The 27,514-nt window shown below is 48.2% G+C and overlaps 1 protein-coding gene across 1 annotated transcript in view; it reads right to left on the bottom strand.

Moving 5' to 3' along the window:
- Positions 1 to 27,514, bottom strand: part of AACS (acetoacetyl-CoA synthetase) — a 386,016-nt gene that overhangs the window by 240,953 nt on the left and 117,549 nt on the right. The window contains exon 3 of the mRNA XM_063964600.1: positions 15,372 to 15,492. Within this exon, the coding sequence (XP_063820670.1) occupies positions 15,372 to 15,492 (121 nt within the window). The remainder of the gene's footprint in view (positions 1 to 15,371; positions 15,493 to 27,514) is intronic.

Below are 27,514 nucleotides of genomic sequence, written 5' to 3'. Positions count from 1 at the left end.
TGTGACTTTAGGAAATCCAACACCACGTTGAGATCCCAAGGTGCCACTGGAGGCACAAAAGGGGGCTGAATATGCAGCACTCCTTTAACAAAAGTCTGAACTTCAGGTAGTGAAGCCAGTTCTCTCTGGAAGAAAATCGATAGAGCCGAAATCTGGACCTTAATGGAACCCAATTTGAGGCCCATAGTCACCCCTGACTGTAGGAAGTGTAGAAAACGGCCCAGCTGAAATTCCTCCGTTGGGGCCTTCCTGGCCTCACACCACGCAACATATTTTCGCCAAATGCGGTGATAATGGTTTGCGGTCACTTCTTTCCTAGCTTTAATCAGCGTAGGAATGACTTCCTCCGGAATCCCTTTTCCTTCAGGATCCGGTGTTCAACCGCCATGCTGTCAAACGCAGCCGCGGTAAGTCTTGGAACAGACAGGGCCCCTGCTGCAGCAGGTCCTGTCTGAGCGGCAGAGGCCATGGGTCCTCTGAGATCATTTCTTGAAGTTCCGGGTACCAAGTTCTTCTTGGCCAATCCGGAACAATGAGTATAGTTCTTACTCCTCTTCTCCTTATTATCCTCAGTACCTTTGGTATGAGAGGAAGAGGAGGGAACACATAAACCGACCGGTACACACACAGTGTCACTAGAGCGTCCACAGCTATCGCCTGAGGGTCTCTTGACCTGGCGCAATATCTTTCTAGCTTTTTGTTGAGGCGGGACGCCATCATGTCCACCTGTGGCCTTTCCCAACGGTTTACAATCAGTTGGAAGACTTCTGGATGAAGTCCCCACTCTCCCGGGTGGAGGTCGTGCCTGCTGAGGAAGTCTGCTTCCCAGTTGTCCACTCCCGGAATGAACACTGCTGACAGTGCTAACACGTGATTTTCCGCCCATCGGAGAATCCTTGTGGCTTCTGCCATCACCGTCCTGCTTCTCGTGCCGCCCTGTCGGTTTACATGGGCGACTGCCGTGATGTTGTCTGACTGGATCAGTACCGGCTGGTTTTGAAGCAGGGGTTTTGCCTGACTTAGGGCATTGAAAATGGCCCTCAGTTCCAGAATATTTGTGTAGGGAAGTCTCCTGACTTGACCATAGTCCTTGGAAGTTTCTTCCCTGTGTGACTGCCCCCCAGCCTCGAAGGCTGGCATCCGTGGTCACCAGGACCCAGTCCTGTATTCCGAATCTGGGGCCCTCTTGAAGATGAGCACTTTGCAGCCACCACAGCAGAGACACCCTGGTCCTTGGAGACAGGGTTATCAGCCGATGCATCTGAAGATGCGATCCGGACCACTTGTCCAACAGGTCCCACTGAAAGGTTCTTGCATGGAACCTGCCGAATGGAATAGCTTCGTAGGAAGCTACCATCTTTCCCAGGATCCGCGTGCAGTGATGCACCGACACCTGTTTTGGTTTTAGGAGGCCTCTGACTAGAGATGACAGCTCCTTGGCCTTCTCCTCCGGGAGAAACACTTTTCTGTTCTGTGTCCAGAACCATCCCCAGGAACAGTAGACGTGTCGTAGGGACCAGCTGTGACTTTGGAATATTTAGAATCCAGCCGTGCTGTTGTAGCACCTCCCGAGATAGTGCTACCCCGACCAACAACTGCTCCCTGGACCTCGCCTTTATCAGGAGATCGTCCAAGTACGGGATAATTAAAACTCCCTTCTTTCGAAGGAGTATCATCATTTCGGCCATTACCTTGGTAAAGACCCTCGGAGCCGTGGATAGACCAAACGGCAACGTCTGGAATTGGTAATGACAATCCTGTACCACAAATCTGAGATACTCCTGGTGAGGATGGTAAATGGGGACATGCAGGTAAGCATCCTTGATGTCCAGTGACACCATGTAATCCCCCTCGTCCAGGCTTGCAATAACCGCCCTGAGCGATTCCATCTTGAACTTGAATTTTTTTATATATGTGTTCAAGGATTTCAAATTTAAAATGGGTCTCACCGAACCGTCCGGTTTCGGTACCACAAACATTGTGGAATAGTAACCCCGTCCTTGTTGAAGTAGGGGCACCTTGACTATCACCTGCTGGGAATACAGTTTGTGAATTGCCTCTAGCACTGCCTCCCTGCCTGAGGGAGTTGTTGGCAAGGCAGATTTGAGGAAACGGCGGGGGGGAGACGTCTCGAATTCCAGCTTGTACCCCTGAGATACTACTTGAAGGATCCAGGGATCCACCCGTGAGCGAGCCCACTGATTGCTGAAGTTTTTGAGACGGGCCCCCACTGTACCTGGCTCCGCCTGTGGAGCCCCAGCGTCATGCGGTGGACTTAGAGGAAGCGGGGGAGGACTTTTGCTCCTGGGAACTGGCTGTATGCTGCAGCTTTATCCCCCTACCTCTGCCTCTGGGCAGAAAGGACGCGCCTTTAACCCGCTTGCCCTTATGGGGCCAAAAGGACTGTACCTGATAATATGGTGCTTTCTTTGGCTGTGAGGGAACATGGGGTAAAAATGCAGACTTCCCAGCTGTTGCTGTGGAAACGAGGTCCGAGAGACCATCCCCGAACAACTCCTCACCCTTATAAGGCAAAACTTCCATGTGCCTTTTAGAATCTGCATCCCCTGTCCACTGCCGAGTCCATAACCCTCTCCTGGCAGAAATGGACATTGCACTTATTTTAGATGCCAGCCGGCAAATATCCCTCTGTGCATCTCTCATGTATAAGACTGCGTCTTTAATATGCTCTACGGTTAGCAATATAGTGTCCCTGTCTAGGGTATCAATATTTTCCGACAGGGAATCTGACCACGCAGCTGCAGCACTGCACATCCATGCTGAAGCAATAGCTGGTCTCAGTATAATACCTGTGTGTGTATATACAGACTTCAGGATAGCCTCCTGCTTTCTATCAGCAGGTTCCTTTAGGGCGGCCGTATCCAGAGACGGTAGTGCCACCTTCTTTGACAAGCGTGTGAGCGCTTTATCCACCCTAGGGGATGTTTCCCAACGTGACCTATCCTCTGGCGGGAAAGGGTACGTCATTAGTAACCTTTTAGAAATTACCAGTTTCTTATCGGGTGAAGCCCACGCTTCTTCACACACTTCATTTAATTCCTCAGATGGAGGAAAAACTACTGGTAGTTTTTTCTCTCCAAACATAATACCCTTTTTTGTGGTACCTGGGGTAACATCAGAAATGTGCAACACATTTTTCATTGCCTCAATCATGTAACGTGTGGCCCTATTGGAAGTTACATTAGTCTCATCGTCGTCGACACTGGAGTCAGTATCCGTGTCGACATCTGTGTCTGCCATCTGAGGTAGCGGGCGTTTTAGAGCCCCTGATGGCTTTTGAGACGCCTGGGCAGGCACAGGCTGAGAAGCCGGCTGTCCCATATTTGGTATGTCGTCAAACCTTTTATGTAAGGAGTCGACACTGTCACGTAATTCCTTCCACATAACCATCCACTCAGGTGTCGGCCCCGCAGGGGGTGACATCACATTTATCGGCATCTGCTCCGCCTCCACATAAGCCTCCTCATCAAACATGTCGACACAGCCGTACCGACACACCGCACACACACAGGGAATGCTCTGACAGAGGACAGGACCCCACAAAGCCCTTTGGGGAGACAGAGAGAGAGTATGCCAGCACACACCAGAGCGCTATATAATCAGGGATGAACACTAACACAAAGTGATTTTTCCCTATAGCTGCTTTACATGTACAGTTTGCGCCTAAATTTAGTGCCCCCCCCCCCCTCTCTTTTTTTACCCTTTGAGCCTGGAAACTGCAGGGGAGAGCCTGGGGAGCTGTCTTCCAGCGGAGCTGTGAAGAGAAAATGGCGCCAGTGTGCTGAGGGAGATAGCCCCGCCCCCTTCACGGCGGACTTCTCCCGCTCTTATATTAATATTATGGCAGGGGATTTTTGCACATATATAGTTTTTTAGACTATATTATGTGCTGTTTGCCAATGTAAGGTACTCTAATTGCAGCCCAGGGCGCCCCCCCTCCCCAGCGCCCTGCACCCATCAGTGACCGGAGTATGTGGTGTGCATAGGGAGCAATGGCGCACAGCTGCAGTGCTGTGCGCTACCTTAATGAAGACCGGAGTCTTCAGCCGCCGATTTCCAGGATGTTCTTCTTGCTTCTGGCTCTGCAAGGGGGACGGCGGCGCGGCTCCGGGACCGAACGACCGAGGCTGTGCCTGTGTTCGATCCCTCTGGAGCTAATGGTGTCCAGTAGCCTAGAAGCCCAAGCTAGCTGCAAGCAGGTAGGTTCGCTTCTCTCCCCTAAGTCCCTCGTAGCAGTGAGTCTGTTGCCAGCAGATCTCACTGAAAATAAAAAACCTAACAAATACTTTCTTTACTAGAAGCTCAGGAGAGCCCCTAGTGTGCAACCAGCTCGAGCCGGGCACAGATTCTAACTGAGGTCTGGAGGAGGGGCATAGAGGGAGGAGCCAGTGCACACCAGATGGTACCTAATCTTTCTTTTAGAGTGCCCAGTCTCCTGTGGAGCCCGTCTATTCCCCATGGTCCTTACGGAGTACCCAGCATCCACTAGGACGTCCGAGAAATGCAAAGAAAATATTATAAATATCCTCTTTGTATTATTATTAATATTATTTTTATAGTCAATTCTGTGGAGTAAAAAATCTATGGCACGTGAGGCAGTGCCCCCCCGCCTACCTTTTCTGCACATTTCTGCTCAAATCTCACCACATCTCCAAGATTGTATACTGCTGCACCTGTGTACAATGCCCAAATAAACCCTTCGGCTCATACTGTGTTATATATATATATATATATATATATATATATATATATATATATATATATATATATATATATATATATATAAAATAAGATTTTACTCACCGGTAAATCTGTTTCTCGTAGTCCGTAGTGGATGCTGGGACTCCGTAAGGACCATGGGGAATAGCGGCTCCGCAGGAGACTGGGCACAACTAAAGAAAGCTTTAGGACTACCTGGTGTGCACTGGCTCTTCCCACTATGACCCTCCTCCAGACCTCAGTTAGGGTACTGTGCCCGGAAGAGCTGACACAATAAGGAAGGATTTTGAATCCCGGGTAAGACTCATACCAGCCACACCAATCACACCGTATAACTCGTGATAACTATACCCAGTTAACAGTATGAAATATAACTGAGCCTCTCAACAGATGGCTCAACAATAACCCTTTAGTTAGGCAATAACTATAAACAAGTATTGCAGACAATCCGCACTTGGGATGGGCGCCCAGCATCCACTACGGACTACGAGAAATAGATTTACCGGTGAGTAAAATCTTATTTTCTCTGACGTCCTAGTGGATGCTGGGACTCCGTAAGGACCATGGGGATTATACCAAAGCTCCCAAACGGGCGGGAGAGTGCGGATGACTCTGCAGCACCGAATGAGCAAACTCTAGGTCCTCCTCAGCCAGGGTATCAAACTTGTAGACTCTTGCAAAAATGTTTGAACCCGACCAAGTAACAGCTCGGCAAGTTTGTAAAGCCGAGACCCCTCGGGCAGCCGCCCAAGAAGAGCCCCTTTCCTCGTGGAATGGGCTTGTACAGATTTAGGGTGCGGCAGTCCAGCCGCAGAATGTGCAAGTTGTATCGTGCTACAGATCCAGCGAGCAATAGTCTGCTTAGAAGCAGGAGCACCCAGCTTGTTGGGTGCATACAGGATAAATAGCGAGTCAGTTTTCCTGACTCCAGCCGTCCTGGAAACATATACTTTTCAGGGCCCTGACTACGTCCAGTAACTTGGAATCCTCCAAGTCCCAAGTAGCCGCAGGCACCACAATAGGTTGGTTCACATGAAAAACTGATACCACCTTAGGAAGGAATTGGGAACGAGTCCTCAATTCCGCCTTATCCATATAAAAAATCAGATAAGGGCTTTTGCATGACAAAGCCGCCAATTCTGATACACGCCTGGCCGACGCCAAGGCCAACAGCATGACCACTTTCCACGTGACGTATTGTAGCTCCACAGATTTAAGTGGCTCAACCCAATGCGACTTCAGGAAATCCAACACCACGTTGAGATCCCACGGTGCCACTGGAGGCACAAACGGGGGCTGACTATGCAGCACTCCCTTAACAAAAGTCTGAACTTCAGGCAGTGAAGCCAGTTCTATTTTGGAAGAAAATCGATAGAGCCGAAATCTGGACCTTAATGGAACCCAATTTTTGGCCCATAGTCACCCTGACTGTAGGAAGTGCAGAAATCGACCTAGATGAAATTCCTCCTTTGGGGCCTTCCTGGCCTCACAGCACGTAACATATTTCCGCCATATGCGGTGGTAATGGTTTGCGTTCACTTCTTTCCTAGCTTTAATTAGCGTAGGGATAACTTCCTCCGGAATGCCCTTTTCCTTCAGGATCCGGCGTTCAACCGCCATGCCGTCAAACGCAGCCGCGGTACGTCTTGGAACAGACAGGCCCCCTGCTGCAGCAGGTCATGTCTGAGCGGCAGAGGCCATGGGTCCTCTGAGATCATTTCTTGGAGTTCTGGGTACCAAGCTCTTCTTGGCCAATCCGGAACAATGAGTATAGTTCTTACTCCTCTCCTTCTTATTATTCTCATTACCCTGGGTAAGAGAGGCAGAGAAGGGAACACATACACCGACTGGTACACCCACGGTGTTATCAGAGCGTCCACAGCTATCGCCTGAGGGTCCCTTGCCATGGCGCAATATCTTTGTAGCTTTTTGTTGAGGCGGGACGCCATCATGTCCACCTGTGGCCTTTCCCAACGGTGTACAATCATTTGGAAGACTTCTGGATGAAGTCCCCACTCTCCCGGGTGGAGGTCGTGTCTGCTGAGAACGTCTGCTTCGCAGTTGTCCACTCCGGGAATGAACACTGCTGACAGTGCTAACACATGATTTTCCGCCCATCGGAGAATCCTTGTGGCTTCTGCCATCGCCATCCTGCTTCTTGTGCCGCCCTGTCGGTTTACATGAGCGACCGCCGTGATGTTGTCTGACTAGATCAGCACCGGCCGGTGTTGAAGCAGGGGTCTAGCCTGACTTAGGGCATTGTAAATGGCCCTTAGTTCCAGAATATTTATATGTAGGGAAGTCTCCTGACTTGACCATAGTCCTTGGAAGTTTCTTCCCTGTGTGACTGCCCCCCAGCCTCGAAGGCTGGCATCCGTGGTCACCAGGACCCAGTCCTGTATGCCGAATCTGCGGCCCCCTAGAAGATGAGCACTCTGCAGCCACCACAACAGCGACACCCTGGCCCTTGGAGACAGGGTTATCCGCCGATGCATCTGAAGATGCGACCCGGACCACTTGTCCAACAGATCCCATGGGACCTGGCGAATGGAATTTCTTCGTAAGAATCTACCATCTTTCCCAGGGCTCGCGTGCATTGATGCACCGACACCTGTATTTGTATTAGGAGGTCTCTGTCTAGAGACGACAACTCCTAGGACTTCTCCTCCGGGAGAAACCCTTTTTATCCTGTTCTGTGTCCAGAACCATACCCAGGAACAGTAGACGCGTCGTAGGAACCAGCTGCGACTTTGGAATATTCAGAATCCAGCCGTGCTGTTGTAGCACTTCCCGAAATAGTGCTACTCCGACAAACAACTGCTCCCTGGACCTCGCCTTTATAAGGAGATCGTCCAAGCACGGGATAATTATTTCGGCCATTACCTTGGTAAATACCCTCTGTGCCGGGGACAGACCAACGGCAACGTCTGGAATTGGTAATGACCATCCTGTACCACAATTTTGAGGTACTCCTGGTGAAGAGGGTAAATAGGGACATGCAGGTAAGCATCCTTGATGTCCAGTGATACCATGAAATTCTCCAGGCTTGCAATAATCGCCCTGAGCGATTCCATTTTGAACTTGAACCTTCGTATATAAGTGTTCAAGGATTTCAGTTTTAGAATGGGTCTCACCGAACCGTCTGGTTTTGGTACCACAACATTTTGGAATAGTAACCCCGGCCTTGTTGAAGGAGGGGTACCTTGATTTCACCTGCTGGAAGTACAGCTTGTGAATTGCCGCCAGTACTACCTCCCTTTCTCCAAGGGCAGCAGGCAAGGCTGATGTGAGGTAACGGCGAGGGGGAGTCGCCTCGAACTCCAGCCTGTATCCCTGTGATACTACTTGCAGAACCTAGGGATCCACCTGTGGGCAAGCCCACTGGTCCCTGAAGTTCCCGAGACGCGCCCCCACCGCACCTGTCTCCACCTGTGGAGCCCCAGCGTCATGCGGTGGACTCAGAGGAAGCGGGGGAAGATTATTGATCCTGGGAACTGGCTGTCTGGTGCAGCTTTTTCCTTCTTCCCTTGTCTCTGTGCAGAAAGGAAGCGCCTTTGACCCGCTTGCTTTTCTGAAGCCGAAAGGACTGTACCTGAAAATACGGTGCTTTCTTAGGCTGTGAGGTAACCTGAGGTAAAAAAATTTCTTCCCAGCTGTTGCTGTGGATACGAGGTCCCAGAGACCATCCCCAAACAATTCCTCACCCTTATAAGGCAGAATCTCCATGTGCCTTTTAAAGGCAGCATCACCTGTCCACTGCCGGGTCTTTACTACCCTCCTGGCAGAATGGACATTGCATTAATTCTGGATGGCAGCCGGCAAATATCCCTCTGTGCATCCTTCATATATAAGACGACGCTCTATGTTAGCAAAATATTATCCATGTCTAGGGTATTAATATTATCTGACAGGGTATCAGACCACGCTGCAGCAGCACTACTTATGCTGAGGCAAATGCAGGTCTCAGTATAGTACCTGAGTGTGTATATACAGACTTCAGGATAGTCTCCTGCTTTTTGTCAGCAGGCTCCTTCAAAGTGGCCGTATCCCAAGACGGCAGTGCCACCTTTTTTGAGAAACGTGTGAGCGCCTTATCCACCCTAGGGGATATCTCCCAACGTGACCTATCCTCTGGCGGGAAAGGGTACGCCAGCAGTAACTTTTTAGAAATTACCATTTTCTTATTGGGGGAACCCACGCTCTTTACACACTTCATTCACTCATCTGATGGGGGAAGAAAACACTGGCTGCTTTTTCTCCCCAAACATAAAACCCCTTTTATGTGGTACTTGGGTTCATGTCAGAAATGTGTAATACATTTTTCATTGCCGAGATCATGCAACGGATGTTCCTAGTGGATTTTGTATATGTCTCAACCTCGTCGACACTGGAGTCAGACTCCGTGCCGACATCTGTGTCTGCCATCTGAGGTAACGGCCGTTTTTTGAGCCCCTGATGGCCTTTGAGACGCCTGGGCAGGCGCGGGCTGAGAAGCCGGCTGTCCCACAGCTGTTACGTCATCCAGCCTTTTATGTAAGGAGTTGACATTGTCGGTTAATACCTTCCACCTATCCATCCACTCTGGTGTCGGCCCCACAGGGGGCGACATCCCATTTATCGGCCTCTGCTCCGCCTCCACGTAACCTTCCTCATCCAACATGTCGACACAGCCGTACCGACACACCGCACACACACAGGGAATGCTCTGACTGAGGACAGGACCCCACAAAGTCCTTTGGGGAGACAGAGAGAGAGTATGCCAGCACACACCAGAGCGCTATATAATGCAGGGATTAACACTATAACTGAGTGATTTTTCCCCCAATAGCTGTTTGTATACACATATTGCGCCTAAATTTAGTGCCCCCCCTCTCTTTTTAACCCTTTGAGCCTGAAAACTACAGGGGAGAGCCTGGGGAGCTGTCTTCCAGCTGCACTGTGAAGAAAAAATGGCACCAGTGTGCCGAGGGAGATAGCCCCGCCCCTTTTTCGGCGGACTTTTCTCCCGCTTTTTTCATGGATTCTGGCAGGGGTAATTTATCACATATATAGCCCTGGGACTATATATTGTGATGATTTGCCAGCCAAGGTATATTATATTGCCCTCAGGGCGCCCCCCCCCCCCCAGCGCCCTGCACCCTTCAGTGACCGGAGTGTGAGGTGTGCATGAGGAGCAATGGCGCACAGCTGCAGTGCTGTGCGCTACCTTGTTGAAGACAGAAGTCTTCTGCCGCCGTTTTTCCGGAACACTTCTTGCTTCTGGCTCTGTAAGGGGGCCGGCGGCGCGGCTCCGGGACCGAACATCGAGGTCGGGTCCTGTGGTCGATCCCTCTGGAGCTAATGGTGTCCAGTAGCCTAAGAAGCCCAAGCTACCACCAGTTAGGTAGGTTCGCTTCTTCTCCCCTTAGTCCCTCGCTGCAGTGAGTCTGTTGCCAGCAGATCTCACTGTAAAATAAAAAACCTAAAATATACTTTCTTTCTAGGAGCTCAGGAGAGCCCCTAGTGTGCATCCAGCTCAGCCGGGCACAAGAATCTAACTGAGGTCTGGAGGAGGGTCATAGTGGGAGGAGCCAGAGCACACCAGGTAGTCCTAAAGCTTTCTTTAGTTGTGCCCAGTCTCCTGCGGAGCCGCTATTCCCCACGGTCCTTACGGAGTCCCAGCATCCACTTAGGACGTCAGAGAAATATATATTATATATATATATAGATAGATAGATAGATAGAGAGATAGAGAGAGAGATATATATATATATATATATATATATATATATATATATAAAACCCCATAGCCTTCAATGGAACAGTGCCTCGAGTGAATAAAGTTCATTAAATTTTGATCCACACTTGTGAGAGCAAACCAACAATAAGCAGTGCAGCTCGGTCTCCCTTCTTTTATAATTATTGACAGAATTATTATAATAACACACGACAATGAAACCAATAATTAATACACTGTAACGACTAAAAAACAGTAATAAAAGATATGGCATGAATAACCTAATAAATCTGAATAAAATTAGTCCATGAACAGATCAGTCTACAGATCCAAACAAAGTCCAGGTGGTCCGCATGGTACTGTATGTGGGTGGCAAAATCCGCCACTGGGAGGGGACACTATATTCCTGGTAAATTGAATTCCACAGATATCATTTATCAGTGTTTTTTAGCAATTACATTGTATTTATTTGTTTCATTACCTTGTATTAAATTGTTACTTTTAGCACCTCTGACTCCTGTTAATAATTGTAATAGAAAGAGAGACTAAAGGTGGGTACACACTGATAGATATAGCTGTCGATCAATTGATCTGCAGATATATCTATGGACGGATCGGGCAGTGTGTTGAGCATACACACTGCCCGATCCGTCGGGGATTGACGTCATGAACTGGGCGGGCAAGTATATATGCCCACCCAGTTCAGCTGTCAATCACCGCCCGCTGCCGCAGCATGTGTACTGGCGGTCGGCCAACCGCCCGTACGCACACAGTGACGCGCCAATGTATCGGTAGATATATTGGCCGTCAGCTGTGCTTCAGGGCCGACGCGATATGTCTGTGAACGACGGAGTTCACAGACATATCGCCCGTACACACTGGCCGACGGACCCCCGATATATCGGCCGTTCAAGGAACGGCCGATATATCGGCCAGTGTGTACCCACCTTTAGGCTGGGTAGACACTACAGGATGTCGGGCAAATGTAACATCGCAAACGATACATCGTATGTGCATCCACACTGTATGATGGATTGGCTGCGACAACATCTGCCCACATCCCGGAGCATGCAGGGTAGTCACATATCTTTTGCTCTCAAGTGCAGTACAAAAGATATGTTACGTCGTATATGAGCCGCTGGACCGCACATCACCCGTACACACTGTCCGATGGTACCGATATATCGTACGAGCCGGCGGCTTGTACGACATATCGGGTGCACATCGGAAAGTGTGTACCCAGCCTAAGGGAGATCAATTGCCTGTGGTAATTTACTGCATGCTTATTGATCCCCCATGGCTATCCAATTAGCCCTGAAGGCAGCCCCTCCGCTGAGGTCCCAGAAAAAAATCCCCAATAAGTGCCATGGTTTCACGATTGTGGCAGTGAAAACACATAGGTCCGGAAACTTATCACGGATGCTATGTACTTTCATCCGCCCGAAAAATTTACCGCCCAAAAAATTATCGGAGCCAACGGAATTCCTCCCTAAGCAGCACTGCCTTTTGTTGGTTTCTCTCTCACTACACCCCTGGCAACAAGCATTATACCCTTGGCAACAAGTAGGATACCCAGAGCATGAAACCCCTGGCAATAAGCATGAGACCTCTGACAACGAGCAGGTAATTTAAAATTAATTAGAAGCCTTGCTGTGGGGCATAATGTGTAATGGGCATTACAGTGTGTGACATAATGTATCACGGGCATTGCAGTAGGTGGCATAATGTGTCAGGCATTACGGTGTGGGCATAATATGTCACGGGCATTACGGTGTGTGGAATAATGCGTCAGGAGCACTGCCGTGTGTGTGGCATAATGTATAACGGGCATTACGGTGTGGCATAATGTGTAAGGGCATTAGTATAAGGAGGAAAAATGACTAATAATGTAAAGGGCATGAATCAGGATTTTTTTTTTCCTGTGTTCGCCAATGTCTGGGCGTGCAGGTTGCAAAACTAGGGTATAAGGTAGTCTTTTCCTGCAATACCACGTCCCTTGCAGTGAGGCCACACCCTCTTTTTGGAGCACGTGCGCCCACGGCGCACGTTAATTCTTTACTTTTAATATAGCAATAGGAGGGGCGCCAGAAACTTTTTTGGCAGGAGGGTGCAAAATGTATAGCTACGCCACTGCCCACGAGTCCAGTCTTAACACTGAGAGCGCGCCATTAACCATTCAAGTACAGCTTCTTCTTTTTTTTCAAAAACTTTAGTAGCTTCTCATTAGGTTTAATTTTTCTCAAGTAGCTCACACCCCAATTAAGGTTGGAGACCACTGCTTTGGGTTATCCACAGCTCTTTCTTTTCTTTTCCTATGAACAACTTGTATTTTTAGGTAGACTGTTTATATCCATACAGTATAGCACTTTTCTCCGTTATAAACTTATGTCTAACAATCACATCATTGTCCTTAAGCCCTTTCCAGTGTAAAGCTGTGTGAATTGTACAGTGCTGTCATAATGCTGATATAACGACCATCCAAACTGCAGAACAATTTGCTGTACTTCTCCAGTTTTGAGAACAGGGAGCTGATCCAACTGCTTTAGGCGTCTAAAAATCCTGTGTAAACGAGATTGTTTAGACGCCCAAACAATGGTCACAATTCAATTGTGTTTGGGTGCCAATGAACATCGAGCATGTGGCGCCCAAACAGACCAGGTATAGCCATCTAAAAAAGCTAAACCCCTCTAAACTCCCTGCTTTGAGCGTCTGCCCAAAGTGCCCAGTTTCAGCACAATGTTTTTCACACCTCAAGAGGCTGTAAGAAAATATGTGTCCTCCACGGCTGCTGGGCGCCCAAACGACATCACAACTAAATTGCTGTTGTTGGGCGCCCTCTAGTGGCGGCCGCAATAAAAATTGAATCAGCCCCTAACAATTTTACAGTACCTCAGGCAGATGACTAAATCCTGCATCCAATTCCACAATGTTACCTACATGACTGTATAACGGGATCCCGGCAGTCAGGAAAAAGACGCTAGAATCCAGACAGTTGGCAATGTCACCAGCCGGAATCCCGGCAAAACAGGACTATTCCCACGACACCCATAGAGTGGGAATAGATCTTGTGGCGAGCACAGTGAGCCACCAAGCAAGCAAAGGGACACTGCGCTCGCCCCGCTGCTTGCATTCCGGCGGGCGACCTGCTGCTGTCGGGATATGGACAGCAGGCATCCCGCTCACCGGTAAATCGTATGTATTTCTGTATAACATCCTGGCCTCAAGAAATAGATGTAAACTTATAATTAAACGGACAAATAAGTGAACATGTAAGTATTTAAAACTGCATAGGGTAGACATTCATTAATGTTCTCTCTGGATATATAAAGATTGGTTAGGGTTTTCTACTACATCCCATGTGTCATATTCTCACGCCTTCTGCATCTGCACACTCCTAATGATGATTTCTCTCTTTTTCACAATGGCATCATGCCCATCTTATGTTACTAGGTCATGCCCCCAAGCAACTATAAAAGGATTAGCACCTAGAAATAAGCAATTTGTAACTTTGCAATCAGCCTGATTAACAACTGATAGAAGCTACATGTCAAATTCAGCAATTACATACGGGGAAATGCACTCCTTACCACAAGTTACATAGATAATAGAAGACATAAAGAAGTCTGAGAGTGTATAAATGCACAAGGGTGTAGGTCGAGTGCATGTCACAGAACTCCAAGGTGACTTCTATTATCGGTCATAACTTTGCAGTAGGATATGTATTATTTCTTACAATCACACACAAGTGATGACAACAGATCTTATTATTTATATATGTGAGCTACTGTAAACTATTTATAAAAACATCACTTATGTATTATACAGTATGTAGATATATGATCAAACATGTATCTCCTGATATTTACACCAAACATGGAGAGAATATAAAACTTTCTACACATTTTGGGGAGAAGATCTTAAAATAGGATTAAACTTCTATAATGGGCTGGACCCCTGCACCAGGCATGCAGCTGCCAGACTGACTTCCATAATGTGCTCTCCTTTTACCCCTCTCCATTTATACACATATGCTGGTGAGAAAAAACGCTCATCAAAATGATATGAAGTATGAGGGGTGTGCAATAAGTTTCCGGATGTGCCGTGCATAGAAAGAGTAGGCACAATCTGACTATCTGGTTGTGATCTATAATCTCTGAATAAAGTTCTTGTGAACCGTCAAGACACAGAACCGTATATAAGCAGCACTGCACACGGAAGTCAGCATGTTTAATTCCTTCAACAGAGGACTCTAGAGAGCCACAATATTCTTGACCAACTACGAGCTGCTTTTGGGGAGGAAGCACCATCCCAAATCACTGTATTTGAGTGATTTGCAGAATTCTGTCACCGGAGAAGGCCCTGAAAGATGAGAAGTGTTGCAGCCGACCTGTGTCCGCCATCACTGAGGCCAATGTTGCTGCCAGGCAAGGCATAGTTGAGGTGGTCGCCAGGATGACCATGGCCCAGTTAGTGGATCCATCCACTTGATACTCCACAACAAGCTTGGCCTGAGAAAGGTTTCTTCGCATGCACACTGGGTGCCGCATCGGCTGAATCAAGAGCAGGAGGCTCAGGTTACTCACGGATAATCACTGGTGATGAATCCTGCATCTACAGTTTTGAAACAGAAACCAATTAACAGAAAGCCCAGTGCATGAGCGTAACTAGGCCAAGCAGATGGTGGCTGTTTTTTTGTCCAATACTGGTCATGTGGCTACTGTATCACAAGTGCAGCAGCGGTGCACTCTCTCTGCACATGTTATATCTGCCTCCCCTGCAGTGCACATGGTTTTGCCCAATTGCTAACAGAATTCCTGCTGCGATCAACTTGGAATTACCCCCTTTGTTTGTAAATATAATACTTTTTGTGCATCTGGAAACTTACTGCATACCCATTGTATAGTAGTTAACTTACTTGCAGCATACAGAGCAATTTTGTCATTTTCCTTGTGCTTTAGAAGGTTCTCTGCATAATTCAAATTACTCCCATGAAACCACTCTGGAACATCAGCAATCCCTTTGGATCGGTCAACTACCTGCAAAGAAACAATGAAAATAAAGGAAAAATAAGAATTTACTTACCGATAATTCTATTTCTCGGAGTCCGTAGTGGATGCTGGGGTTCCTGAAAGGACCATGGGGAATAGCGGCTCCGCAGGAGACAGGGCACAAAAAAGTAAAGCTTTACTAGGTCAGGTGGTGTGCACTGGCTCCTCCCCCTATGACCCTCCTCCAGACTCCAGTTAGGTACTGTGCCCGGACGAGCATACACAATAAGGGAGGCATTTTGAATCCCGGGTAAGACTCATACCAGCCACACCAATCACACCGTACAACTTGTGATCTAAACCCAGTTAACAGTATGACAACAGAAAGGGCCTCTTAAAGATGGCTCCTTAACAATAACCCGAATTAGTTAACAATAACTATGTACAAGTATTGCAGATAATCCGCACTTGGGATGGGCGCCCAGCATCCACTACGGACTCCGAGAAATAGAATTATCGGTAAGTAAATTCTTATTTTCTCTATCGTCCTAAGTGGATGCTGGGGTTCCTGAAAGGACCATGGGGATTATACCAAAGCTCCCAAACGGGCGGGAGAGTGCGGATGACTCTGCAGCACCGAATGAGAGAACTCCAGGTCCTCCTTTGCCAGGGTATCAAATTTGTAAAATTTTACAAACGTGTTCTCCCCCGACCACGTAGCTGCTCGGCAGAGTTGTAATGCCGAGACCCCTCGGGCAGCCGCCCAAGATGAGCCCACCTTCCTTGTGGAGTGGGCTTTTACAGTTTTAGGCTGTGGCAGGCCTGCCACAGAATGTGCAAGTTGAATTGTGTTACAAATCCAACGAGCAATCGACTGCTTAGAAGCAGGTGCGCCCAACTTGTTGGGTGCATACAATATAAACAGCGAGTCAGATTTTCTGACTCCAGCCGTCCTTGCAATGTATATTTTTAAGGCTCTGACAACGTCCAACAACTTGGAGTCCTCCAAGTCGCTAGTGGCCGCAGGCACCACAATAGGTTGGTTCAGATGAAATGCTGATACCACTTTAGGGAGAAAATGCGGACGAGTCCGCAGTTCTGCCCTATCCGAATGGAAGATTAGATAAGGACTTTTATAAGATAAAGCCGCCAATTCAGATACTCTCCTGGCAGAGGCCAGGGCTAGTAACATAGTCACTTTCAATGTGAGATATTTCAAATCCACCTTTTTCAATGGTTCAAACCAATGGGATTTGAGGAAATCTAAAACTACATTTAGATCCCACGGTGCCACCGGAGGCACCACAGGAGGCTGTATATGCAGTACTCCCTTGACAAAAGTCTGGACCTCAGGGACAGAGGCCAATTCTTTTTGGAAGAATATTGACAGGGCCGAAATTTGAACCTTAATGGATCCCAATTTGAGACCCATAGATAATCCTGATTGCAGGAAATGTAGGAAACGACCCAGTTGGAATTCCTCCGTCGGAACCTTCCGATCCTCGCACCACGCTACATATTTTCGCCAAATGCGGTGATAATGTTTCACGGTGACTTCCTTCCGTGCCTTAATCAAGGTAGGAATGACTTCTTCTGGAATGCCTTTCCCTTTTAGGATCTGGCGTTCAACCGCCATGCCGTCAAACGCAGCCGCGGTAAGTCTTGAAAAAGACAGGGACCCTGCTGTAGCAGGTCCCTTCTCAGAGGTAGAGGCCACGGTTCGTCCGTGAGCATCTCTTGAAGTTCCGGATACCAAGTCCTTCTCGGCCAATCCGGAACCACTAGTATTGTTCTTACTCTTCTTTGCCGTATGATCTTCAATACCTTTGGTATGAGCGGCAGAGGAGGAAACACATACACTGACTGGTACACCCAAGGAGTTACCAGTGCGTCCACAGCTATTGCCTGTGGATCTCTTGACCTGGCGCAATATTTGTCCAGTTTCTTGTTGAGGCGAGACGCCATCATGTCTACAATTGGTCTTTCCCAACGGTCTATTAACATGTTGAAGACTTCTGGATGTAGACCCCACTCTCCCGGATGAAGATCGTGTCTGCTGAGGAAGTCTGCTTCCCAGTTGTCCACGCCCGGGATGAACACTGCTGACAGTGCTATCACGTGATTCTCCGCCCAGCGAAGAATCTTGGCAGCTTCTGCCATTGCACTCCTGCTTCTTGTGCCGCCCTGCCTGTTTACATGGGCGACCGCCGTGATGTTGTCCGACTGAATCAACACCGGCTTTCCTTGCAGGAGAAGTTCCGCCTGGCTTAGAGCATTGTAGATTGCTCTTAGTTCCAGAATGTTTATGTGAAGAGACTTTTCCAGACTCGTCCATACTCCCTGGAAGTTTCTTCCTTGTGTGACTGCTCCCCAGCCTCTCAGGCTGGCGTCCGTGGTCACCAGGATCCAATCCTGAATGCCGAATCTGCGGCCTTCTAATAGGTGAGCCTTCTGCAACCACCACAGAAGTGACACCCTTGTCTTTGGTGACAGGGTTATTCGCAGGTGCATCTGCAGATGCGACCCTGACCATTTGTCCAACAGATCCCTTTGGAATATTCTTGCATGGAATCTGCCGAATGGAATTGCTTCGTAAGAAGCCACCATTTTTCCCAGGACTCTTGTGCATTGATGTACTGACACTTTTCCTGGTTTTAGGAGGTTCCTGACCAGATCGGATAACTCCTTGGCTTTTTCCTCTGGAAGGAAAACCTTTTTCTGAACCGTGTCCAGAATCATTCCTAGGAACAGCAGACGAGTTGTCGGGATTAAATGGGATTTTGGAATATTCAGAATCCACCCGTGTTGTCTTAGCACCTCTTGAGATAGTGCTAAAGCTGTCTCCAGCTGTTCTCTGGACCTTGCCCTTATTAGGAGATCGTCCAAGTATGGGATAACTAATACGCCTTTTCTTCGAAGAAGAATCATCATCTCGGCCATTACCTTGGTAAAGACCCGAGGCGCCGTGGACAATCCGAACGGCAGCGTCTGAAACTGATAGTGACAGTTTTGAACAATGAACCTGAGGTACCCCTGGTGTGCGGGGTAAATCGGAACGTGTAGATACGCATCCTTGATGTCCAAGGATACCATAAAGTCCCCTTCTTCCAGGTTCGCTATCACTGCTCTGAGTGACTCCATCTTGAACTTGAACTTTTTTATGTAGAGGTTCAAGGACTTCAGATTTAGAATAGGCCTTACCGAGCCATCCGGCTTCGGTACCACAAATAGAGTGGAATAATACCCCTTTCCTTGTTGTAATAGGGGTACTTTGACTATCACCTGCTGAGCGTACAGCTTGTGAATGGCTTCCAACACCCTCTCCCTTTCGGAAGAGACGGTTGGTAAGGCAGACTTCAGGAAACGATGAGGAGGATCCGTCTCTAATTCCAACCTGTACCCCTGAGATATTATCTGCAGGATCCAGGGGTCTACCTGCGAGTGAGCCCACTGCGCGCTGTAATTTTTGAGACGGCCCCCCACTGTCCCCGAGTCCGCTTGAGAGGCCCCAGCGTCATGCTGAGGTTTTTGCAGGAGCCGGGGAGGGCTTCTGTTCCTGGGAAGGAGCTGCCTGTTGGTGTCTCTTCCCTCTTCCTCTGCCTCGTGGCAGGTACGACAAGCCCTTTGCTCTCTTATTTTTGTAGGAGCGAAAAGGCTGCGGTTGAAAAGTCGGTGCCTTTCTCTGTTGGGGAGTGACTTGAGGTAAAAAAGTGGATTTCCCGGCAGTAGCCGTGGCCACCAAGTCTGATAGACCAACTCCAAATAACTCCTCCCCTTTATACGGCAAAACCTCCATGTGACGTTTTGAATCCGCATCGCCTGTCCACTGTCGTGTCCATAAGGCTCTTCTGGCTGAAATGGACATAGCACTCACCCGAGATGCCAGTGTGCAAATATCCCTCTGTGCATCACGCATATAGATAAATGCATCCTTTATTTGTTCTAACGACAGTAAAACATTGTCCCTATCTAGGGTATCAATATTTTCAATCAGGGATTCTGACCAAACTACTCCAGCACTGCACATCCAGGCAGTTGCTATAGCTGGTCGTAGTATAACACCTGCATGTGTGTATATATTCTTTTGAATAACTTCCATCTTTCTATCTGATGGATCCTTAAGTGCGGCCGTCTCAGGAGAGGGTAACGCCACTTGTTTGGATAAGCGTGTGAGCGCCTTGTCCACCTTAGGGGGTGTTTCCCAGCGCGCCCTAACCTCTGGCGGGAAAGGGTATAATGCCAATAACTTTTTTGAAATTATCAACTTTTTATCAGGAGCAACCCACGCTTCATCACACACGTCATTTAATTCTTCTGATTCAGGAAAAACTGTTTGTAGTTTTTTCACACCATACATAATACCCTGTTTTACGGTATCTGTAGTATCAGCTAAATGTAACGTCTCCTTCATTGCCAAAATCATATAACGTGTGGCCCTACTGGAAAATACGTTTGAATTTCTACCGTCGTCACTGGAATCAGTGCCCGTGTCTGGGTCTGTGTCGACCGACTGAGGCAAAGGGCGTTTTACAGCCCCTGACGGTGTTTGAGGCGCCTGGACAGGCATTAATTGATTGTCCGGCCGCCTCATGTCCTCAACTGACTGTTTAAGGGAAGATAAACCATCACGTAATTCCACAAATAAAGGCATCCATTCTGGTGTCGACCCCCTGGGGGGTGACATCTGCATATTTGGCAATTGCTCCGCCTCCACACCAATATCGTCCTCATACATGTCGACACCACGTACCGACACACACCGCAAACTCACAGGGAATGCTCTAATGAAGACAGGACCCACTAGCCCTTTTGGGGAGACAGAGGGAGAGTCTGCCAGCACACACCACAAAGCGCTATATATACAAGGGATATCCTTATATTAAGTGCTCCCTTATAGCTGCTTTAATATATATATATATATAGCCATTAATGTGCCCCCCCTCTCTGTTTTACCCTGTTTCTGTAGTGCAGTGCAGGGGAGAGACCTGGGAGCCGTTCTGACCAGCGGAGCTGTGACAGAAAATGGCGCCGTGTGCTGAGGAGATAGGCCCCGCCCCTTTTTCGGCGGGTTCTTCTCCCGCTATTTTTCCAGTCAGGCAGGGGTTAAATATCTCCATATAGCCCCTATGGGCTATATGTGAGGTATTTTTAGCCTTGTATAAGGTTTATATTTGCCTCTCAGAGCGCCCCCCCCCAGCGCTCTGCACCCTCAGTGACTGCCCAGTGAAGTGTGCTGAGAGGAAAATGGCGCACAGCTGCAGTGCTGTGCGCTACCTTATGAAGACTGAGGAGTCTTCAGCCGCCGGTTTCCGGACCTCTTCACGCTTCAGCATCTGCAAGGGGGTCGGCGGCGCGGCTCCGGGACCGGACTCCACGGCTGGGCCTGTGTTCGATCCCTCTGGAGCTAATGGTGTCCAGTAGCCAAGCAGCAAATCCACTCTGCATGCAGGTGAGTTTACTACTTTCCCCCTAAGTCCCACGTTGCAGTGATCCTGTTGCCAGCAGGACTCACTGTAAAGAAAAAAACCTAAACTAAACTTTCTCTAAGCAGCTCTTTAGGAGAGCCACCTAGATTGCACCCTTCTCGTTCGGGCACAAAATCTAACTGGAGTCTGGAGGAGGGTCATAGGGGGAGGAGCCAGTGCACACCACCTGACCTAGTAAAGCTTTACTTTTTTGTGCCCTGTCTCCTGCGGAGCCGCTATTCCCCATGGTCCTTTCAGGAACCCCAGCATCCACTTAGGACGATAGAGAAATAAAGTTTAATCTTGCAAGTAATCAGAAATGGATCTGTTTGTCTACACAAACTACAATCACAAGACACAAGAAGCAAAATAATGAATTGAAAAATAAACTAGGTTATACTTGAGATACAGTGTCTACACATTGGGGGTCATTCCGACCTGACCGCACGCAGGAAGAAGGCGTTTATGAGTGTCAACTGACCGTTTTCAGGGAGTGGTTGGAAAAACACAGGCTCGTCCAAGCGTTTGCAGGGCAGGTGTCTGACGTCAATTCCGGGACCGGACAGGCTGAAGTGATCGCAGCGGCTGAGTAAGTTCTGGGCAACTCAGAAACTGCACAAACTGTGTTTTTGCAGAGCTCGGCTGCACAGGCGTTCGCACACTTGAAAAGCTAAAATACACTCCCCGGTGGGCGGCGATTATGCGTTTGCACGGCTCCAAAAAGTAGCTAGCGAGTGATCAACTCGGAATGACCCCCATTAACTAGCTGAGTATGCAAGGACTACAAAATTTAGATCAGTGTGCTGTCATGAGCCGAGCATTATTACTGACAACACATGGAAATGTTTCATTGAGAACCATGGAGTCCTAATTTCCTCAAATTATTCATGGAAATTGTTCAATTAGCAACAACTAATACATTGTTTCTATTACTTCACTGAGAGGAAACCCTTCAATTGCATTGGATGAACACAGGATAAAGCTGGGAACACACCTGTACAATTGTCGGGTTGTTATTTTGATTCCCAACCCGTTCATGAGATATCTTAAGAGTGTGTACACAACTTCAATAATGTTTTACTAGAAGAAAGTAGATCGTATCTGAAAATCAGGTTCTATGTGCAGTTTAATATTCCACAAATGTGTTACTCGCCATTCAAGGGGAAGCGGTGTACTAAGTGGGATTCCCGGTTCTTATTCGGAAAAAATAACACCAACATTTTTTTTAAACTAATGTCGACCTTTTCCTGCGTCAACTTTTTCCATGTCGACCTTTTTCCAAAGTCCATTTTCTTTTTTTCCCATGTTGACCTAGACACTGTTGACCTTTTTCAGGTTGACCCATTGATCCATAACCATATTTTAGACAGATGGGGATCGAAGATTGCGTATAAGATTGAATAGATTTTTTTAATTTGCTATCCAAAACACCTGACATCCAAGAGCCAATAATATGCCGGTTTGAGAGCCAGGTGAATCCGAACCTGCACATCTCTAGTATAAAATAGGTAAAATTTCCTTAAATTGACACTGTTAGCTAACTATAATCTTAGTGGTTGTATCCATTCCAATGGCTGAATTCTTCAGAATAAGAAAATCGGATTTTAAATACCTACCGGTAAATCCTTTTCTCGTAGTCCATAAGGGATATTGGGGTCACAATGGGGTCCAAAGGAGCAAGTGCACTTTAAAAATTTTCAACTGGGTGTGCTGGCTCCTCCCCTCTATGCCCCCTTCCACAGGCAGTTATAGATAAAACAGTGCCCGACATACTTGAGAGAAGGAACATAACAACAAGCAGTGGGGTGAGATTTATACACCAGCGCACCATAACATAACTGGGCCAGCAACAGCTGGCAACATAAACTGCAACAGCAGAATAGGTAACACTTAACAGTGAATATGCAGAAAGTCACCGCACAGAGGCGGGCGCCCAATATCCCTTATGTACTACGAGAAAATAAGAATTTACTTACCGATAATTCTATTTCTCATAGTCCGTAGTGGATGCTGGGAACTCCGTAAGGACCATGGGGGGAATAGCGGCTCCGCAGGAGACTGGGCACAAAAGTAAAAGCTTTAGGACTACCTGGTGTGCACTGGCTCCTCCCCCTATGACCCTCCTCCAAGCCTCAGTTAGGATACTGTGCCCGGACGAGCGTACACAATAAGGAAGGATTTTGAATGCCGGGTAAGACTCATACCAGCCACACCAATCACACCGTACAACCTGTGATCTGAATCCAGTTAACAGCATGATAACAGAGGAGCCTCTGAAAAGATGGCTCACAACAAAAATAACCCGATTTTTGTAACAATAACTATGTACAAGTATTGCAGACAATCCGCACTTGGGATGGGCGCCCAGCATCCACTACGGACTATGAGAAATAGAATTATCGGTAAGTAAATTCTTATTTTCTCTGACGTCCTAGTGGATGCTGGGAACTCCGTAAGGACCATGGGGATTATACCAAAGCTCCCAAACGGGCGGGAGAGTGCGGATGACTCTGCAGCACCGAATGAGAGAACTCAAGGTCCTCCTCAGCCAGGGTATCAAATTTGTAGAATTTAGCAAACGTGTTTGCCCCTGACCAAGTAGCTGCTCGGCAAAGTTGTAAAGCCGAGACCCCTCGGGCAGCCGCCCAAGATGAGCCCACCTTCCTTGTGGAATGGGCTTTTACAGATTTTGGCTGTGGCAGGCCTGCCACAGAATGTGCAAGCTGAATTGTACTACAAATCCAACGAGCAATAGTCTGCTTAGAAGCAGGAGCACCCAGCTTGTTGGGTGCATACAGGATAAACAGCGAGTCAGATTTCCTGACTCCAGCCGTCCTGGAAACATATATTTTCAGGGCCCTGACTACGTCCAGCAACTTGGAGTCCTCCAAGTCCCTAGTAGCCGCAGGTACCACAATAGGCTGGTTCAAGTGAAACGCTGAAACCACCTTAGGGGGAAATTGAGGACGAGTCCTCAATTCTGCCCTGTCCGTATGAAAAATTAGGTAAGGGCTTTTATAGGATAAAGCCGCCAATTCTGAGACACGCCTGGCTGAAGCCAGGGCTAACAGCATGACCACTTTCCAAGTGAGATATTTTAAGTCCACAGTGGAGAGTGGTTCAAACCAATGTGATTTTAGGAACCCCAAAACTACATTGAGATCCCAAGGTGCCACTGGAGGCACAAAAGGAGGCTGTATATGCAGTACCCCCTTGACAAACGTCTGAACTTCAGGAACTGAAGCCAGTTCTTTCTGGAAGAAAATCGACAGGGCCGAAATTTGAACCTTAATGGACCCTAATTTTAGGCCCATAGACAGTCCTGTTTGCAGGAAATGCAGGAAACGACCCAGTTGAAATTCCTCTGTAGGGGCCTTCCTGGCCTCGCACCATGCAACATATTTACACCAAATACGGTGATAATGCTGTACGGTTACATCCTTCCTGGCTTTGATCAGGGTAGGGATGACTTCATCCGGAATGTCTTTTTCCTTCAGGATCCGGCGTTCAACCGCCATGCCGTCAAACGCAGCCGCGGTAAGTCTTGGAACAGACAGGGTCCCTGCTGGAGCAGGTCCTTTCTTAGAGGTAGAGGCCACGGGTCCTCTGTGAGCATCTCTTGAAGTTCCGGGTACCAAGTCCTTCTTGGCCAATCCGGAGCCACGAGTATAGTCCTTACTCCTCTCCTTCTTATGATTCTCAGTACCTTGGGTATGAGAGGCAGAGGAGGAAACACATACACTGACTGGTACACCCACGGTGTTACCAGAGCGTCCACAGCTATTGCCTGAGGGTCCCTTGACCTGGCGCAATACCTGTCTAGTTTTTTGTTGAGGCGGGACGCCATCATGTCCACCTTTGGTTTTTCCCAACGGTTCACAATCATGTGGAAGACTTCTGGGTGAAGTCCCCACTCCCCCGGGTGGAGGTCGTGTCTGCTGAGGAAGTCTGCTTCCCAGTTGTCCACTCCCGGAATGAACACTGCTGACAGTGCTATCACATGATTTTCCGCCCAGCGAAGAATCCTTGCAACTTCTGTCATTGCCCTCCTGCTTCTTGTGCCGCCATGTCTGTTTACGTGGGCGACTGCCGTGATGTTGTCTGACTGGATCAGCACCGGCTGACCTTGAAGCAGAGGTCTTGCTAGGCTCAGAGCATTGTAGATGGCCCTTAGCTCCAGGATATTTATGTGAAGTAATGTCTCCAGGCTTGACCACAAGCCCTGGAAATTTCTTCCCTGTGTGACTGCTCCCCAGCCTCTCAGGCTGGCATCCGTGGTCACCAGGACCCAGTCCTGAATGCCGAATCTGCGGCCCTCTAGAAGATGAGCACTCTGCAACCACCACAGGAGAGACACCCTTGTCCTTGGTGACAAGATTATCCGCTGATGCATCTGAAGATGCGACCCGGACCATTTGTCTAGCAGATCCCACTGGAAGGTTCTTGCGTGGAATCTGCCGAATGGGATTGCTTCGTAAGAAGCCACCATCTTTCCCAGGACCCTTGTGCATTGATGCACTGAGACTTGGCCTGGTTTTAGGAGATTTCTGACTAGTTCGGATAACTCCCTGGCTTTCTCCTCCGGGAGAAACACCTTTTTCTGGACTGTGTCCAGGATCATCCCTAGGAATAGAAGTCGTGTCGTCGGGATCAGCTGTGATTTTGGAATATTGAGAATCCAACCGTGCTGGCGCAGCACCATCTGAGATAGTGCTACCCCGACTTCCAACTGTTCCCTGGATCTTGCCCTTATCAGGAGATCGTCCAAGTAAGGGATAACTAAAACTCCCTTCCTTTGAAGGAGTATCATAATTTCGGCCATTACCTTGGTAAAGACCCGGGGTGCCGTGGACAATCCAAACGGCAGCGTCTGAAACTGATAGTGACAGTTCTGTACCACAAACCTGAGGTACCCTTGGTGATAAGGGTAAATTGGGACATGTAGGTAAGCATCTTTGATGTCCAGAGACACCATATAGTCCCCGTCTTCCAGGTTTGCAATCACTGCTCTGAGTGACTCCATCTTGAATTTGAACCTTTGTATGTAAGTGTTCAAGGATTTTAGGTTTAAAATTGGTCTCACCGAGCCGTCCGGCTTCGGTACCACAAATAGTGTGGAATAGTACCCTTTTCCTTGTTGTAGGAGGGGTACCTTGATTATCACCTGCTGGGAATACAGCTTGTGAATGGCTTCCAATACTGCCTCCCTGTCTGAGGGAGACGTCGGTAAAGCAGACTTTAGAAAACGGCGAGGGGGAGACGTCTCGAATTCCAATTTGTACCCCTGAGATACCACTTGAAGGATCCAGGGGTCCACTTGCGAGTGGGCCCACTGCGCACTGAACTTCTTGAGACGGGCCCCCACCGTGCCTGAGTCTGCTTGTAAAGCCCCAGCGTCATGCTGAGGACTTTGCGGAGGCGGGAGAGGGCTTTTGTTCCTGGGAACTGGCTGTTTGTTGCAGCCTTTTTCCTCTGCCTCTGCCACGGGGCAGAAATGAGGCGCCTTTTGCCCGCTTGGCTTTATGGGGCCGAAAAGACTGCGCCTGATAATACGGCGTCTTCTTAGGTTGAGAAGCTACCTGGGGTAAAAATGTGGATTTTCCAGCAGTTGCCGTGGCTACCAGGTCTGATAGACCTACCCCAAATAACTCCTCCCCCTTATAAGGCAATACTTCCATGTGCCTTTTAGAATCCGCATCACCTGACCACTGCCGCGTCCATAAACCTCTTCTTGCAGAAATGGACAGCGCGCTAACTCTTGATGCCAGTCGGCAAATATCCCTCTGTGCATCACGCATATATAGAAATGCATCCTTCAAATGCTCTATAGTCAGTAATATACTGTCCCTATCTAGGGTATCAATATTTTCAGTCAGGGAATCCGACCACGCCAGGCCCGCACTGCATATCCAGGCTGAGGCGATTGCTGGTCGCAGTATAACACCCGTGTGAGAGTATATACATTTTAGGATATTCTCCAGCTTTCTATCGGCAGGTTCCTTTAGGGCGGCCGTATCAGGAGAGGGTAGTGCTACCTGTTTTGACAAACGTGTGAGCGCTTTATCCACCCTAGGGGGTGTTTCCCAACGTGCCCTATCCTCTGGCGGGAAAGGGTACGATGCCAATAACCTTTTAGGAATTATCAGTTTTTTATCGGGGGAAACCCACGCCTCATCACACACTTCATTTAATTCCTCGGATACAGGAAAAACTACAGGCAGTTTTTTCTCACCAAACATAATACCCTTTTTAGTGGTACTTGTATTATCAGAGATATGCAATACATTTTTCATTGCTTCAATCATGTAACGTGTGGACCTAGTGGAAGTCACGTTTGTCTCCTCATCATCGACACTGGAGTCAGTATCCGTGTCTGTGTCTGCCATTTGAGGTAACGGACGTTTTAAAGCCCCTGAAGGCGTTTGAGACCCCTGGACAGGCACAAGCTGAGTAGCCGGCTGTCTCATGTCGTCAACTGTCTGTCGTAAAGAGCTGACACTGTCACGCAATTCCTTCCATAAGCTCATCCACTCAGGTGTCGACTCCCTAGGGGGTGACAACTGTATAATAGGCAATTGCTCCGCCTCCATCTCACTTTCCTCCTC

Source organism: Pseudophryne corroboree, chromosome 1 (assembly GCF_028390025.1).
Source record: "Pseudophryne corroboree isolate aPseCor3 chromosome 1, aPseCor3.hap2, whole genome shotgun sequence".
Classification (NCBI taxonomy): Eukaryota; Metazoa; Chordata; class Amphibia; order Anura; family Myobatrachidae; genus Pseudophryne; species Pseudophryne corroboree.
This window is presented reverse-complemented; position numbering and strand designations above follow the sequence as displayed.